This window comes from Vipera berus (genome assembly GCF_964194415.1).
Source record: "Vipera berus genome assembly, chromosome: 2".
In the NCBI taxonomy this organism is placed as follows: Eukaryota; Metazoa; Chordata; class Lepidosauria; order Squamata; family Viperidae; genus Vipera; species Vipera berus.
Window position 1 is genome coordinate 278,012,557 of NC_138203.1, and position 16,618 is coordinate 278,029,174.

The 16,618-nt window shown below is 50.0% G+C and overlaps 1 protein-coding gene across 3 annotated transcripts in view; it reads left to right on the top strand.

Annotated features, from left to right (window-relative positions):
- The first annotated feature begins 235 nt into the window (after positions 1-235).
- LOC308661157 (uncharacterized protein) overlaps positions 236-16,618 on the top strand; it is a 55,214-nt gene continuing 38,831 nt past the window's right edge. For all 3 annotated transcript variants that reach the window (XR_014024901.1, XM_081315966.1, XM_081315967.1), the window contains exons 1-3: positions 236-415; positions 11,912-12,770; positions 14,979-15,048. Coding sequence is in view for 2 of the 3 variants with exons in the window: in XM_081315966.1 (XP_081172092.1) it covers positions 12,078-12,770; positions 14,979-15,048 (763 nt within the window). In the remaining variant the exon portion in view is untranslated. The remainder of the gene's footprint in view (positions 416-11,911; positions 12,771-14,978; positions 15,049-16,618) is intronic.

The window sequence follows — 16,618 nt, forward strand, 5'->3', positions numbered from 1 at the left end:
TAAGGCTGAGAAACACTGTACTGCGCTATCCCACAGTACAATGGTCGTCGTCCCTCAATTTCTCTTAGGGCGAATACGATTATGGCCGCCGCCACCGCCGTCATTTCAGTGGTGCCACGTCAGTCCTCCCCAGGCGCTGGCCTCACGAGTCCCTCCCGCCTTCCCGTAGGTGGGGCCGCTGTTTTAAACTACACTTCCCGGCATGCTCTGGGAAAAGGAAGCGACGAGAGAGCGAGAGCGAGCGAGAGGGAGAGAAAGGTCGGTGCGGGCCTAATGGACGTCGCCTGGTGAATTGGATGTGTCCGTTGCCGGAAGAGAGGCGCGTGGGCTCTGCGGCTCGGGGGGGCGACCAGGCCGGGGAGCGCCTTCCTCCTCCTCCTCGCCGCCGCCGGGCGCAGCTTTGAGGAAAGCGAAGGTGAGAACGGCCTTTTCTCCCTCCTTCCCCCGCTTCTTTCGGCGGGCTGCGGGGCTGGTGGGGGCCGGCGGGGTGTTTCCCGCTCTAGGATGAGTCGCGCCTTTGCTTTTTATTTTTTTTTAAATTATTTTTATTTTTAAGGTTTACGCCGCCGCCGCCGCCGTTTTTTCCCCCCCAAGGCCGGGGACATCCCTTCTGCCCGGCGGGAAAAAAAAATGCGTCTTTTTCAGCCATTTTGAAGCCGGGAAAGGGGGAAAGCGGGGCGCCATCAGGCCGAAAAACGTGCTTTATTAGGCCGCCTCGTTTTCTAGAAGGAGGCTTGAGCTCCCGTTCGGAAGGGGATTCGTTTCCCTCCCCGGCCTTGCTGGTTTCTGTCTTGGGGAAAGAGGTTAAAAATTAGGAGGAGGAAGGGAAGGGCCGTGTGTGGGAGAGAAGCGGCCCTACGTGGCTTTATTTCGCCCTACAGGGCCGTCCTCCACTTACGACCACCGTCCAGCCCGACCTTTCTGTTGCTTAAGCGAGACCTTGCCCAAGTGAGGTTTGCCCCGTTTTACGACCTGTTCTTGCCACGGGGGTTAAGTGGGTCGCTTGTTGTTGTAAAATGAATCATAACAGTAACAATAATAATAAGTTGGAAGGGACCTTGGAGGTCATCTAGTCCAACCCCCTGCTCAGGGAGGAAACCCTATACCAGGAGTCTTCAAACTTGGCCCTTTTATGACTTGTGGACTTCAACTCCCAGAATTCCTCAGCCAGGCACGCTGGCTGAAGAATTCTGGGAGTTGAAGTCCACAAGTCATAAAAGGGCCAAGTTTGAAGACCCCTGCCCTATACCATTTCAGGCAAATGGCTGTCCGGTCTCTTCTTAAAAACTTCCAGTGTTGGAGCATTCACCACCTCTGGAGGCAGGTGGTTCCACTGGTTAATTGTTCTAACTGTCAGGAAGTTTCTCCTTAGTTCTAGGTTGCTTCTCTCCTTGACTAGTTTCCATCCGTTGCTTCTTGTCCTGCTTTCAGGTGCTTTGGAGAATAGCTTGACTCCCTCTTCTTTGTGGCAGCCCCTGAGATACTGGAACTCTGTTATCATGTCACCCCTCACTCTTCTCTTCATTAATAACAACAACAACAATAATAATAAAGTTGGAAGGGACCTTGGAGGTCATCTAGTCCAACCCCCTGCTCAGGCAGGAAACCCTATACCATTTCAGACAAATGGCTGGCCAGTCTCTTCTTAAAAACCTCCAGTGTTGGAGCATTCACCACCTCTGGAGGCAGGTTGTTCCACTGGTTAATTGTTCTAACTGTCAGGAAGTTTCTCCTTAGTTCTAGGTTGCTTCTCTCCTTGACTAGTTTCCATCCGTTGCTTCTTGTCCTGCTTTCAGGTGCTTTGGAGAATAGCTTGACTCCCTCTTCTTTGTGGCAGCCCCTGAGATATTGGAAGACTGCTATCATGTCACCCCTCACCCTTCTCTTCGTTAAACTACACATACCCAATTCCAGCAACCGTTCCCTATATGTTTTAGCCTCCAGTCCCCCAATCATCTTTGTTGCTCTTCTCTGTACTCTTTCTAGAGTCTCGACATCTTTTTTACATCATGGTGACCAAAACTGGATGCAGTATTCCAGGTGTGGCCTTACCAAAGCATTGTAAAGTGGTATTAGTACTTCACTTGATCTTGATTCTATCCCTCTGTTAATGCAGCCTAGCACTGTGTTGGCTTTTTTGGCAGCTGCAGCACACTGCTGGCTCATATTGAAGTGATTGTCCACTAGGACTCCAAGATCTCTCTCACAGTTACTACTATTGAGCAAGGTACCACCTATACTATACCTGTGCATTTGATTTTTCCTGCCTAAATGTAGAACCTTACTTTTTTCACCATTGAATTTCATTTTGTTAGATAGCACCCAGTGTTCGAGTCTGTCCAGATCCTCTTGTATCTTAAGCCGATCTTCTGGAGTATTGACTATTCCTGCCAGCTTGGTGTCATCTGCAAATTTGATGAGTTCCCCATCTATCCCCTCATCCAAATCGTTGATGAAGATGTTGAAGAGCACTGGGCCCAGAACAGAGCCCTGGGGCACCCCACTACACACTTCCTTCCATGTAGATGCAGTTCCATTGAGGATACACACACATACACGGTTGTTAAGTGGATCTGGCTTCCCCATGGTCAGAAGGTGGCAAAAGGGGCTCACATGACCACCACCACCACCCCCGGGACACTGCGACCGTCGTAAATGTGAGTCAGTTGTCAAGCATCCGAATGTAAATCACAGGACCGTGGGGAGACCGAAAGGGTCGTTAAGAGTGGAAACTGGTGGCAAATCCCTTTTTTCAGGGCCCTTGTAACTTCAAATGGTCACTGAAAGCAAACGGTTGTAAGTCGAGGACTACCTGTAGAAAATGTGGGTTTCTGCCCTGTTTATTAGTACGGGTAGTCCTTGGTTTACCACTGTGGGTGTGGTGATCTTTCCAAGTTACAACGGCACTGAAAAAAAAGACTTATGACCATTTTTCACACTTATGACCCTTGTACCATCCCTCTAGTCACGTGATCCAAACTCAAATGCTTGGCAACTGACAGTCGCAGTGTCCCGGGGTCATGTGGTTCCCCCTTTGCGACCTCCTAACTAGCAAAGTCGGGGGAAGCCATATTATTAATTTAACCACTGCAGCGATTCACTTAACTGCGGGAAGAAAGGTCATAAAATGGGGCAAAAAATCACTGAACAAATGTCTCTCGCTCACAGAGTGAGTTCAGTTGTGGTCGTAAGTCGAGGACTACCTGTATTTCTCAAAGCGTGCACTTAAGACTCCTGGAGGTCCCCGAGATCCTCTGAGTGCCATAAAACCCATCTACGTTGAAAAATATTAGCATTAAAATCCCACGTAAAAGTAGTGAAGCTGAATGTATCAGTTTTAGTTGTTTCATTTGGTAAATATCCCACGAGGTCACCCATACAAACCGAAGCCCTTTGGGGGTCCTTGATGGTTTTTAAAAGCACGAAAGGGTCAAGAGCAAAAAGTTTTAACTGCTGCATATAAAAGCGAATCCTTCAAAACCTTTAAGCTCCGGTTGAGGAACTGGTTAGACCAGCCATTTGGTCAAGGTTGACTGCATTGTTGATTTATTTAATAAGAGGGTGAAAGTCTTTGATAGCTCTATTTCAGACATGTCAAACACAAGGCCCGGGGGCCAGATCCGGCCCGCGAAGTGGTTTCATGTGGCCCGCGAAGCCATCCTGGAAACAGTGAGGGAATGGCCCCCGATGCCTTGGCCCTGGCCCAGAGACCCTCCTTCTGCCAGAGACCCTCAGATCTCTCCCACTCCTGCCCAGGCCCCCATAGGCAGCCTTGATGCGAACGATGTAGAGCTGGCCACGCCCACCCAGTAGGCTATACGCACTCTAGCCACACCCACCCAGTAGGCCACGCCCACCCAGGTCATACCCACCCGGCCCCCTGAGGGCAACTGCAATGCTGATGCGGCCCTCAATGAAATTGAGTTTGACACCCCTGTTTTATGTATCAAATTTATCCCAAGAGTGCTTTTTCAAAAGGCAACCCAACTTTATTTTTTCCTTGAGGATGTTTTGCTTCTCATTCAAGAAACTTCTTCAGAGCAATGATGGAAATGTGTGTGTGTGTGTGTGTGTGTGTGTGTGTGTGTGTGTGTGTGTGTTTTCATAGATTTTCACGGGTATAGGTATGTAGGTCTTGGCATATTCGGGTCTTTTCACTCTCAATCTTACACGGGAAAAGACCCGAATACGCCAAGACCTACACACACACACACAAATACATATATGCACATAAACACATACATACATGGAATATTTCAAACTTGAACAAATGTGGTTGAGTTTTGAATTATATCTCTATATATCCATATATATATGTGTGTGTGTGTGTGTGTGTGTGTGTGTGTGTATCTGTATACCTATCTATTTGTTGTTGTTAGCTGCGAAGTCGTGTCCGACCCATCGCGACCCTATGGACAACGTTCCTCCAGGCCTTCCTGTCCTCTACCATCTTCTGGAGTCCATTTAAGCTCACGCCTACTGCTTCAGTGACTCCATCCAGCCACCTCATTCTCTGTCGTCCCCTTCTTCTATTGCCCTCGATCTTTCCCAGCATTAGGCTCTTCTCCAGTGAGTCCTTCCTTCTCATTAGGTGGCCAAAGTATTTATTTATTTATTTATTTTATTTTATTACATTTATATACCGCCCTTTCCCGAAGGACTCAGGGCGGTTTACAGGGTGATTAAAAACAAAAATACAAAAGTTAAAAACAAATTAAAAAATTATATTCGTCCCTGAATAAGTAAAACCCCAGTTAAAATTAAAATTAAAACTAAAATTAAAATTCTCAGCCTGGGCGAGAGAGCTCGAAGAGCCAGGTCTTCAGGTCTTGGCGGAATGAACGGAGGTCGGGGGCAGTCCTAAGCTCCACTGGCAGCTGGTTTTAGTTTTAGCTTCAGGATCTGCCCTTCTAAAGAGCAGTCAGGGTTGATCTCCTCTAGGACTGACCGGTTTGATCGTCTTGCAGTCCAAGGGACTCGCAGGAGTCTTCTCCAGCACCATAGTTCTTATCTCTTCTAGCTATTCTCTGGAATTCTGCATTCAATTGGGCGTATCTTTCTTTTTCTCCCTTGCCTTTCGCTTCCCTCCTTTCCTCAGCTATTTGCAAAGCTTCCTCAGAGAGCCATTTTGCTTTCTTTCATTTCTTTTTCTTTGGGATGGTTTTGGTTGCTACCTGTTGTGCACTGTTGCAAACCTCTGTGCATAGTTCTTCAGGCACACTGTCTATCAGATCTAATTCCTTAAATCTATTTGTCACCTCAGTGGGTGAGGACGCTGAGCTTGTCGATCAGAAGGTCGGCAGTTTGGCGGGTCGAATCCCAAGTGCCGTGTAGCAGAGTGAGCAACTGTTATTCGTCCCAGCTTCTGCCAATCTAGCAGTTCAAAAGCAGGTAAAAATGCAAGTAGAAAAATAGGGACCGCTCCGGTGGGAAGGTAACAGCGTTCCGTGCGCCTTTGGCGTCTAGTCATGCCGGCCACATGACCACGGAGACGTCCTCGGACAAGCGCTGGCTCTTCGGCTTTGAAACGGAGATGAGCACCGGCCCCTAGAGTCGGAAACGACTAGCACGCATGTGCGGGGGAACCTTTACCTTTACCTTATTTGTCACCTCTACTGTATATTCAATAGGGATATGATTTAATTCATACCTGAGTGGCCTAGTGCTTTTCCCTACTTTCTTCAGTTTAAGCCTAAACTTTGCAATGAGAAGCTCATGGTCTGAGCCACATTCAGCTCCTGGTCTTGTTTTTACTGACTGTATAGAGCACGGGTCGGCAACCCGCGGCTCCGGAGCCGCATGCGGCTCTTTGAGCCGTCTCCCAGCCGCCCGGTGCGCGCGCACCTCTTCGAACAGGCAGTGGTGCACACGCACCTCTCCAAATGGAGAGTGGCACCGCCCATTTGGAGAGGTGCGTGCGCACCTCCCCGAATGGGCGGAGGTGCGCGCGCACCTCCCCAAACCTTTCGAGAGGTGCGCGTGTACCTCCGCGCAAAGGGGCAGCGGCGCCGCTCTTCGAGGAAGCTGCCGCGGCCCGTCTACAAACCTGCCGAAAGCGGCAGCTTTGCAGACGGGCCGCGGCAGCTTTCTCGAAGAGCGGTGCCCCTGCCCATTCCGAGAGGTGCGCGCGCACCTCTCCGAACGACCGGAGGTGCGCGCGCACCTCCCCAAACCTTTGGAGAGGTGCGCGCGTACGTCTGCGCGAACGGGCAGCAGCGCTGCTCTTTGAGGAAGCTGCCGCGGCCCGTCTGCAAAGCCGCCGAAAGCGGCAGCTTTGCAGACGGGCCGTCACCGTCGGGCAACCGGGAACCGGTTCCATCTCACTTTAAAAAAAATGGCAACCACGTGCGTCCGCGCATGCGAAATTTTTTGCGCATGCGCGTGCATGGACACACGCACGCGGCTCCCACTTTTTTTAATTTGTGATGGAACCGGTTCCCGGTGGTTCTTTTCCTTTTTTAGGTTGCCGACCCCTGGTATAGAGCTTCTCCATCTTTGGCTGCAGAGCATATAGTCAATCTGATTTCTGTGTTGACCGTCTGGTGATGTCCACGTGTAGAGCCGTCTCTTGGGTTGTTGGAAAAGAGTGTTTGCTATGACCATCGTATTCTCTTGACAAAATTCTATCAGCCTGTGCCCTGCTTCATTTTGTACTGCAAGGCCAAACTTGCCTGTTTTTCCGGTTATCTTTTGGCTTCCTACTTTAGCATTCCAATCCCCCATGATGATAAGGACATCATTTTTTGGTGTTAGTTCTATAAGGTGCTGTAGGGCTTCATAGAACCAGTCAATTTCATCCTCTTCAGCACCGGTGGTTGGGGCATAGACTTGGACTACTCTGATATAAAATGGTTGGATTGGAACTGAGATCCTTCTGTCATTTTGTGGCTTGTATCCCAGTATTGCTTTTCCTATTCTTTTATTGACTATGAAGGCTACTCCATTTCTTCTGAGGGATTCTTGCCCGCAGTAATATACCTGATGGTCATCTGAATTAAATTCACCCATTCCTGTCCATTTTAGTTTGCTGATACCTAAGATGTCGATGTTCAGTCTTGTCATCTCTTGTTTGACCACGTCCAGCTTTCCTTGATTCATGGATCTTACATTCCAGGTTCCTATGGAGAAAAAATCTTTACAGCATCGGACTTTCCTTTCACCACCAGATACATCCACAGCTGAGCGTCCTTTCGGCTTTGCCCCAGTCACTTCATTCTTTCTGGCGCTACTAGTACTAGCCCTCTGCTCTTCCCCAGTAGCATATTGGACGCCTTCCGACCTGAGGGGCTCATCTTCCAGCGTCATATCGTTTTGCCTTTTGGTACTCTCCATAGGGTTCTTATGGCAAAGATACTGGAGTGGGTTGCCATTTCCTTCTCCAGTGGATCACGTTTTGTCAGAACTCTCGGCTATGACCTTTCCGTCTTGGGTGGCCCTGCACGGCATAGCTCATAGCTTCATTGAATTACGCAAACCCCTTCGCCACGACAAGGCAGTAATCCATGAAGGGGGAGCACATGTAGGGAGCGGGTTTTTATACCCCTTGGAGCCTTTTTGTTTGGAGTTATTTCCTGTGTCAGGCTTTGTATTTCCTGTGTCACCTATTCTGACCTGAGTCTGGGTGTTCCTTCCTGGTATTCTTGGTGGTGGTGGGTTAATCCTAGTATGTATGTAGATTTTAGGTCTTTTGTCTTCCTAAGCTTCTAGCCTCCTACATCTGCATTTGTACAGAGCTTGGTGGAGGGAGAGCTAGGGCTATTAAGCCAACTGGGCATGCTTTTCTGGTTCTTCAATATCTTTTTAGGAACTATATTTTTCTGCCCTTTTTAATATTTCCTTCTCTGGGGAGCTGACTTCCCCCACACACTGAACCATTACTATGAAAAAGGCTGGAAATTTACATGTATTTCTGCCACTGAGATTGTTGGGGGGAAGCATCAGAACAGAGAAGGTACCAGTCTCACGGTTCCGATAGATGAAACCATTTAAAAGGAACTTCAAGGCAAGGATTTTTTTTTTCCTTAAGAGAACATTTTATTTTGGAAACAAGATATCGGGCAGGTACAAAAGTGAACCCAAGGCTAAATTCCCCTCCCCTAGGTTACAAAGTTGCAAGTTGCATTTCCCGCCCCACCAAACTGCTGTCATAAATCATGTTCACCAATTAGAAAACTCCGGCACTCCTCCCAGCTGCTTCAGCCCGCCCAAATGTTATCAGCAATGACCTTGGTTCCCATACCTTTGAATTGTTTTGGCTAGCTGGGAAATTCTCCCCTCCCTCCTCCTCCTCCTCAACTAAAAAGTGGCAACGGAGACAAAATGAAAATGGCTTCAGTTCGGTTTGTCGCAGCGTTGGCAACCAGTTCTGAGCTGCAGAAATTCTGAAATTTTTGCAGACTTAGGGAAACAAATGCAAATCAAACGCGACAACACTCCTAATCCGACACTAGAGAAAGGCCCACGCGCAGTGTAAAGCAAATGTTAGCAAGGGAAGGTTGCCGGTCGTTACCGACAACTTGTGGGAGGAAGGAAGGATGAGAGGAAGGGGTTGGGAGCGTACAGCCCTACGGTCAGGTCCAGCCCTGTAATTCATTTTATTTGACGCTTCTTTCAAAAATGAGAGCTTGTTTGGAAAGGGTGGCAGACGGACGGCAGACCTATGGCGTAGTTTTAAAAGGGGTGTGTCTGCTGGGAAACCCCCCCCACACACACACACACAAACACACACAAAGGGGAGTTGTAAAAGTTGTAAGGGCCTGCCTCAACTAGGTCTCCCAAGAAAGCAGAACTCTTGAAACAGGCATTGTTTCAAAAGGAACTTTTATTGAGAGTTAGTGATAGCAGTACACTAGAGCAGGGGTCTTCAAACTTGGCTCTTTTATGACCCATGGACTTCAACTCCCAGAATTCCAAAGCCAGGCATGCTGGCTGAGGAATTCTGGGAGTTGAAGTCCACAAGTCATAAAAGGGCCAAGTTTGAAGACCCCTACACTAGAGCAAAGCAACAAGCTCTGAAGATTTCACGCGAAATGTTACATCAAAAGGCTCCTTCAGGTCTCCTCCCCGCTCCCCCAGCGTCCAACCGTCTGTTTGAATTCCAGCCAATCCATAGGTACTAGGTTGTTTTGAGAACCGAGTGATTTAGCGCCCATCTCAAGGTCCCTCTCGGTTTCATTTCCCAACGGTCCCAGCCTCACGTCAACGCTGCTAAACGTCAGATGTTCTTGCTATGACAACAGAGGGAGATGCGGCCTTTTTCTTCCCTAGGCTTTACTCTTTAGAATTAGATGATAGGGAGGAGGAGGAGGAATGTGATGGGAGTTAGTTAGACACAGGGCTTTTTTTCTCATAGAATGCTCAGAACGGAGTTCCGGCACTTTTTTTGGATGGAACCTTGTAGGGTAGGCAAGGCGGGTTTGTATGACGTGTGAGTTCCGGCACCTTTTTCTTTTACAAAAAAAGCACTGGTTAGACATAACAATGTGGTAAGAGTGTGTGAATTTGGGAGCTTTTGAAATAAGAGATGATAAGCTATTCTCCAAAGCGCCTGAAGGCAGGACAAGAAGCAACGGATGAAAACTAGTCAAGGAGAGAAGCAACCTAGAACTAAGGAGAAACTTCCTGACAGTTAGAACAATTAACCAGTGGAACAACCTGCCTCCAGAAGCGGTGAATGCTCCAACACTGGAAGTTTTAAAGAAGAGACTGGACAGCCATTTGTCCGAAATTTATTTATTTATTTATTTATTTTATTTTATTAGTTTTCTATAGCGCCCTATTCCCGAAGGACTCAGGGCGGTTTACAGGGCAATATTTAAAAGACAATATAAATTAAGGTAAAATTAGAATTAAAAAGAATTAAATTAATAATAGCCCAACAATAAAACAATGTTAAAACTTAAAACTAAAAACCCCCTCAGTCCAGGCCAGATAGAACGAAAAGCCCGGTTTTCAGGTCCCGGCGAAACGAGCGCAGGTCGGGGGCAGCTGGGAAATTTGGGGGAAATGGTATAGGGTTTCCTGCCTGAGCAGGGGGTTGGACTTCCAAGGTCCCTTCCAACTACTACTACTACTACTACTTCTTCTTCTTCTTCTTCTTCTTCTTCTTCTTCTTATTATTATTATTATTATTATTATTATTATTATTATTATTATTATTATTATTATTATTATTATGAAATGGTGGGTTGGAGAACAGGAGGGAAAGCTTACGTTTCAAACTAATTGGAGAATGTGATATATGACTGTTAATTGGAGGAGGGAATTGTGCTTTGATATTATGTGCCCAAGGGAGGGGAATTCAGATTTTGGCTTCAACCATGTATGTGCCGATGCCAGGCTACTCGAATAAAGATTCTTTAAGGTAAACAATGCCTCGAAGTTCTTTGGAGAGCTTCATCTGTCGGAACCAAATCTGTTGTCTGGAGACAAGGCAGCTGTTTTCAGGCCACGTTCCTTTCTCACGAAGGGTGGGCATTTCAAAGAGCCAGGCAAATACATTCCCCAAGCAAGCAGGCCCCCTCCCACCAGAACGGCAGACCCCCAAAAAGAATACCTAGGCCAGTGATGGCAAAACTTTGAGAGACCGCGTGCCCAAACTGCAACCCCAAACCTACTTGTAGGGTGCTGGGTGGGTGTGGCCCATTGGGTGGGCGTGGCTGCGGTGGTAACGGCAGACTGGGTGGGACTAAACAAGTTCAATCGGTCAATTCCAACTTTGCGAGATCTTTTTTTTTTCCCCTGCGAGAAGTTGAAATTGATTGATTGAACCTTTTTTTTTCTTTGTTTGTTTTTGCACACGGCGGCGGAGGCCTAAAGCGAAAAGGTTTTATAAAACCCAGCTGAAGCCCTAGGACACAGGTCGGCAACCCGCGGCTCCGGAGCCGCATGCGGCTCTTTAAGCCGTCTCCTGCGGCTCCCAGTCGCCCGGTGCGCGCGCACCTCTCCAAACAGGCAGTGGTGCGCGCGCACCTCTCCAAAGGTTTGGAGAGCTGCACGCGCACCTCTTGGAACGGGCGGTGGCGCTGCCCTTTTGGAAAGCTGCCGCGGCCCGTTTGCAAGTTGCCACCTTCCTCTGAAGGCGGTAGCTTTGCAAACGGGCCACGGCAGCTTTCCAAACCGGCAGCAGCACGTCTGCAAACGGTTGGCGCCGCCGCCCATTTGGGTGGAGGTGCGCGCGCACTTCTCCAAAGGTTTGGAGAGCTGCATGTGCACCTCTCTGAACGGGCGGCGGTTTGGAGGTCCTGGGGGGTGGCTCCGGCAGCACCCAGGCTGAAGGCGGCGCCGCAACCCAGCGCCCGTCTCCAGGGAGACCCGTCGCCGCTCAGGTGCCTCCCGTTTTGCACATGCACAAAACATTTTGTTTTTTGCGCATGCGCGTGCGTGGACGCACGCGTGCGCGCACTTTTTGAGGCTCCCACTTTTTTGTGTGTGTGATGGAACCGGTTCCGAGTGGCTCTTTTGCTTTTTCCGGTTGCCAACCCCTGCCCTAGGACTGGGGTGACCGTGCGCGTGCCCACAGAGAGTGCGCGTGCCCTCTGCGTGCCACCTGTGGCACGGGTGCCATAGGTTCGCCACCGCGGACCTAGGCAAAGCAGTAACATGTAGGCAAATGCATTGGAGGGGGTCTGACAAAAAGTCTTCTGAATTTTAGGCACCCTTACCATTTCTCCCCACCCTGCGGTTATCCCAGTTCCCACACAAACTAGACCTCAAAATTGCTACGTGTTAAACTGATTTGAGAAAACGGGAGTCAGGTTATACGGGTGTGTTTCTCTCAAAACGTTTCTTTTTACTTCCCCCCCCTCTCCAAGTTTTTACAAAAAATCTTTTTTAGAAGTCTTTTTTTTTTAAAAAAAAAAACAAAACAAAACTCATGTTGACAGGCTGTCTTTGTTTTTTTGTCTTCCAGAAACTCCTCCTCACCTCCCTTTTTCCCTTTACGGGGATTTTTTTTTTTTTTTTTGAAGGAGAAAGAGAAAAACGAAAACCCAAACCCCGAAAACTTCCGAAAGACCCGCAAAAGGGCACAGGAGTCGCCTGGGGTGCCTCTCCCATTTCAGAGCGAGGCACGAAACATGGAAAAGGGCTTGGAAGGCTCAGGCAAAGTCCCGCGCATTGTCCAGGTGATGTATTTTAAAGGGATGCCCCGGCAGCTGAATCAACAGCCGGAAGTGGGCTTGCCCCAGCAGTGGGAAGCCCAGTGGCAAGAATTCCTGAACACCCTGCAGCCCCCGGCTCACACGGGCTGGGGAAGCCTCCAGCTAACCGATACCGTGCCCTGGGACGACACCCGGGCCTTTCTGACGGCCTTCGAGCAAGTGGCCGAAGCCTGCCAGTGGCCCCCGGAAGAATGGGTGCGCCAGCTGCTGCCAGCCTTGCGGGGAGGAATGGAGCAATCCTTCTGCAGGCTGGACCCCCGGGACAGGGGCGATTACGGGAAGGTGAAGGCCGCCATCCTGCGGGTGGACGCGCTCCGCCTGGAAATGAAACGCCAGCATTTCCGGCAGTGCTGCTACCAGGAGTTAGAAGGGCCTCGCCGGGTCTACGGCCAGCTCCAGGACCTTTGCCGCCAGTGGTTGAAGCCCGAGAAGCACACCAAGGAGCAGATCCTAGAGATGATCATCCAAGAGCAGCTGCTGGGCATGCTGCCCGCCGAGGTCCAGAACTGGGTGCGGGAATGCGGGCCAAAGGACTGCGTCGAGATGGTAGCGTTGGCAGAGGACTTCCTGACGGGTCACCGCCCCGCCCCCAGGACCTGCGACTGGCAGGTGAGGAATTTACATCGGCGCTCTCCGACCTCGGCAGCTTTACGACCCCGTGGACTTCGACTCCCTTGAATTCCTCAGCCAGCGCAATTCTGGGAGTCGGAAGTCCTCCAGTCGTAAAGCTGCCGCTTCTGCTTCCCATCCAGCCTGTACGGAAGGTGGGAGGAGGGGGTCTCCAAGTTGGGGAAGGCTCTTCTGCTGATTTTAAACCCCTAGGGAGCCAAAACTACGAGACAGCCAGTCCCATGATAATGCTGGAACCAGGTTAATTATGCGATAGTGGCGGATATCTGTAGCTCGGGTGGAGGATGAGGGTGGAGGTTCGTCCTCCGAGCTGGTCAGTGTTGGCGTTCTTCAGCTTCTAAGGCAGGGGTGTCAAACTCAATTTCATTGAGGGCCGCATCAGCATTGCGGTTGCCCTCAGGGGGCCGGATAGGTATGGCCAGGGTGGGCGTGGCCTACTGGGTGGGCGTGGCTAGAGTGCGTATGGCCTACTGGGTTGGCGTGGCCAGCTCTACATCGTTGGCATCAAGGGTGCCTATGGGGGCCTGGGCAGGAGTGGGACAGATCTGAGGGTCTCTGGCAGAAGGAGGGTCTCTGGGCCAGGGCCAAGGCAGTGGAGGCCGTTCCCTCACTGTTTCCAGGATGGCTTGGCGGGCCACATGAAACCACTTCGCGGGCCGCATCTGGCCCCCGGGCCTTGTGTTTGGCATGTCTGTTCTAAGGGCTTCATCACAGGACCCTCACCTGATCTGACCCACACCTGACCCATCACTGGAGCCTCATCTTACATGACACCCCCCCCCCCATCACAAGACTTACTGACCACACAAAGCCCTAGATAGCCAAAGCAGAAGAAAAAGATGTCGAGACTCTCTAGAAAGAGTGCCGAGAAGAGCAAGAGAGATGATTAGCGGACTGGAGACTAAAACAGATAAGGAACGGCTGCTGGAATTGGGTGTGTCTAGTTTAACGAAGAGAAGGGTGTGGGGTGACAGGATAGCAGTCTTCCAGTATCTCAGGGGCTGCCACAAAGAAGAGGGAGTCAAGCTATTCTCCAAAGCGCCCAAAGGCAGGACAAGAAGCAACGGATGGAAACTAATCAAGGAGAGAAACAACCTAGAACTAAGGAGAAACTTCCTGACAGTTAGAACAATTAACCAGTGGAACAACCTGCCTCCAGAAGCTGTGAATGCTCCAACACTGGAAAGAAGAGACTGGACAGCCATTTGCCTGAAATGGTATAGGGCAGGGGTCTTCAAACCCGGCCCTTTTATGACTTGTGGACTTCGACTCCCAGAATTCCTCAGCCAGCATGCCTGGCTGAGGAATTCTGGGAGTTGAAGTCCACAAGTCATAAAAGGGCCAAGTTTGAAGACTCCTGGTATAGGGTTTCCTCCCTGAGCAGGGGGTTGGAACAGTGGAACAACCAGCCTCCAGAAGCGGTGAATGCTCCAACACTGGAAGTCTTTAGGAAGAGACCGGACAGCCATTTGTCTGAAATGGTATAGGGTTTCCTGGCTGAGCAGGGGGTTGGACTAGATGACCTCCAAGGTCCCTTCCAACATTATTACTATTATTATTATTATTATTATAATACTTTTATTCATAAAACATGAAACTCAGTCCGCTGAACACTCAAATTGACTGGCACTAATGGTTGACAAGGGGTGCTGCCAGCATCCTAGGTATCAACCGGGTATCTCCTTAAAATGTGAGATGTTCCGAGTAGCGCAGTTTTTTTGTAGCTTTGCTGGAGTTATTGCAGGAAGCTGTGATTTCTTCATGTATTTTGCAAAGTTTTGCAAAACCTTTTGTCATCATCATCATCATCATTATTATTATTATTAACACTGACGTTCCCTAAATACCTAGTCTGGTCATGAAATGTTGGGGAACCAGCCCGCAAGCTGGGAGAATGTGCCTCCACCCTCATCCAGCCTTAATTAGTTTAGGACTTGCTTGGTTGCACCTGCCCAGGGAACGAAGCCTTCTTAGCTTTAAGCTCGCTTAGCATCCGTCGCGTTGCGCGAGCCTGGGAAATGCTTAATTCAGGAACCAAGCGAACCTGTTGCATCTACCCAGCCAGTGTTACTCAATCTGGATTGTTAACCTTTTTTTCATTGCTGACCAGGTTAAAAAAAAAAATCGGAAAGTGGGGCAGTTGCAACGGGGGGCCGTTATCTGCAGCTCGTTCTTTTGTCCTTTTAGGTTCCTTTGCCAGAGGTCCCAGTTAGCGCCTTGGAGTCCGAAGGGAGGCAGAGGCAGCACCACCCTGGAGGTCAGTTGGAAGGGGGAGGGGGGGCAAAGTTGATTGGGCGGGTAAAGAATTACAAGTAGTCCTCGGCTTACCGACCGCACTTGAGCCCCCAAAATTCTGTCGCTTAAGCGAGACCTTCGTTAAGTGCGTTTTGCCCCATTCCGCGGCCTTTCTTGCCACCGTCGTTAAGTGAATCCCCGAAGTGGTTAAAGTTAGTGACCCGGTTGTTCAGTGAATCTGGCTTCCCCGTTGACCTGGCTCGTCCGAAGGTCGCAAAACCTGATCACGTGATCCCGGGAGACCGCAACTGTCATACATACAAGTCAGTTGCCAAGCTTCTGAATTTTGATCATGTGACCACAGGGATTCTGCAACGGTCATAACTGTGAAAACGGCAACAGCACCATAGCACTTAGACTTATATACCCCTTCACAGTGCTTTATGCAACCCTCTGAACGATTTGCAGAGTCAGCCTATTGTCCCCCCCAACAATCTGGGTCCTCATTTTATCAACCTCGGAACCTTGAGCCGGTGAGGATCGAACTGCTAGCAGTCGGCAGAGTTACCCTGCAATGCTGCATTCTAACCACTGTGCCACCCTGGCCGTTGGCCATAAATCGCTTTTTCCCAGTGCTGTTGCAACTCTGAGCGGGTCACTAAATGAACTGTTTTAAGTAGAGGAGTACGTGCATACTCCATTGTCAGGAAGAAAAAGCGACTTGAGGTCGTCCTCGAGTTACGACAGCAGTTGGTACTGGAATCCATGTCGCTAAGCGATACATTTATAAGACGTGACCGCATCGCTCAGGGTACGGCAATCCTGCCATACCAGTTGCCGTCATCAATTGAATCCTAGATCATTAGGTGAGGTAGCTTCCTACTGGCTTCTTGCAGCCAAAGTCAGTGGGGAAGCCGGCAGGAAGTCGTAAGTCCCAGGCCAGCAGGCTGGTAAATGGCTGCTGCCAGCTGGGAAGGGAGCGAGGGTGGAGGGGGCGCATAGGAGGGCGTGTGAGAGATGGGACAGTTAGGGGGTGCACGGGAAGTGCAACAAGGGTCGGAGAAGGCGTGAAGTGTCCACAAGGGTCACGATACACATGATGGCTTCCCAATGTAACAAGGAATGTCACAAATGACGATCATAACTGGGCGTGTTGTGAAGCACTGAGATCGCAATCACATGGTGGCGAGGGGGCTGGGTGAACTGGAACTCCAAGCACCCAGTCATGACCACCATTTGTTCAGAGGGTCCTTGAATGAACAGTTGTAGGTCAAGGTACTTACCCGTGTGACATTTTTTGCGACGGTAAAAGACCTGTGGGTGGAGTTGCTATTTTCCCCAAGTTTTTTTTATCAACTTGGGTTGTACGTTGTCATAGTGCACGGGTCGGCAACCCGCGGCTCCGGAGCCGCATGCGGCTCTTTGAGCTGTCTCCTGCGGCTCCCAGCCGCCCGGTGCGCGTGCACCTCTTCGAACGGGCAGTGGTGCGTGCACACCTCTCCAAATGGAGACTGGCACCGCCTGGTGCTGCAAACGGGCCGCGGCAGCTTTCCCAAAAAGCGGCGCCGCTGCCCGTTCGTGCGGAGGTGCGC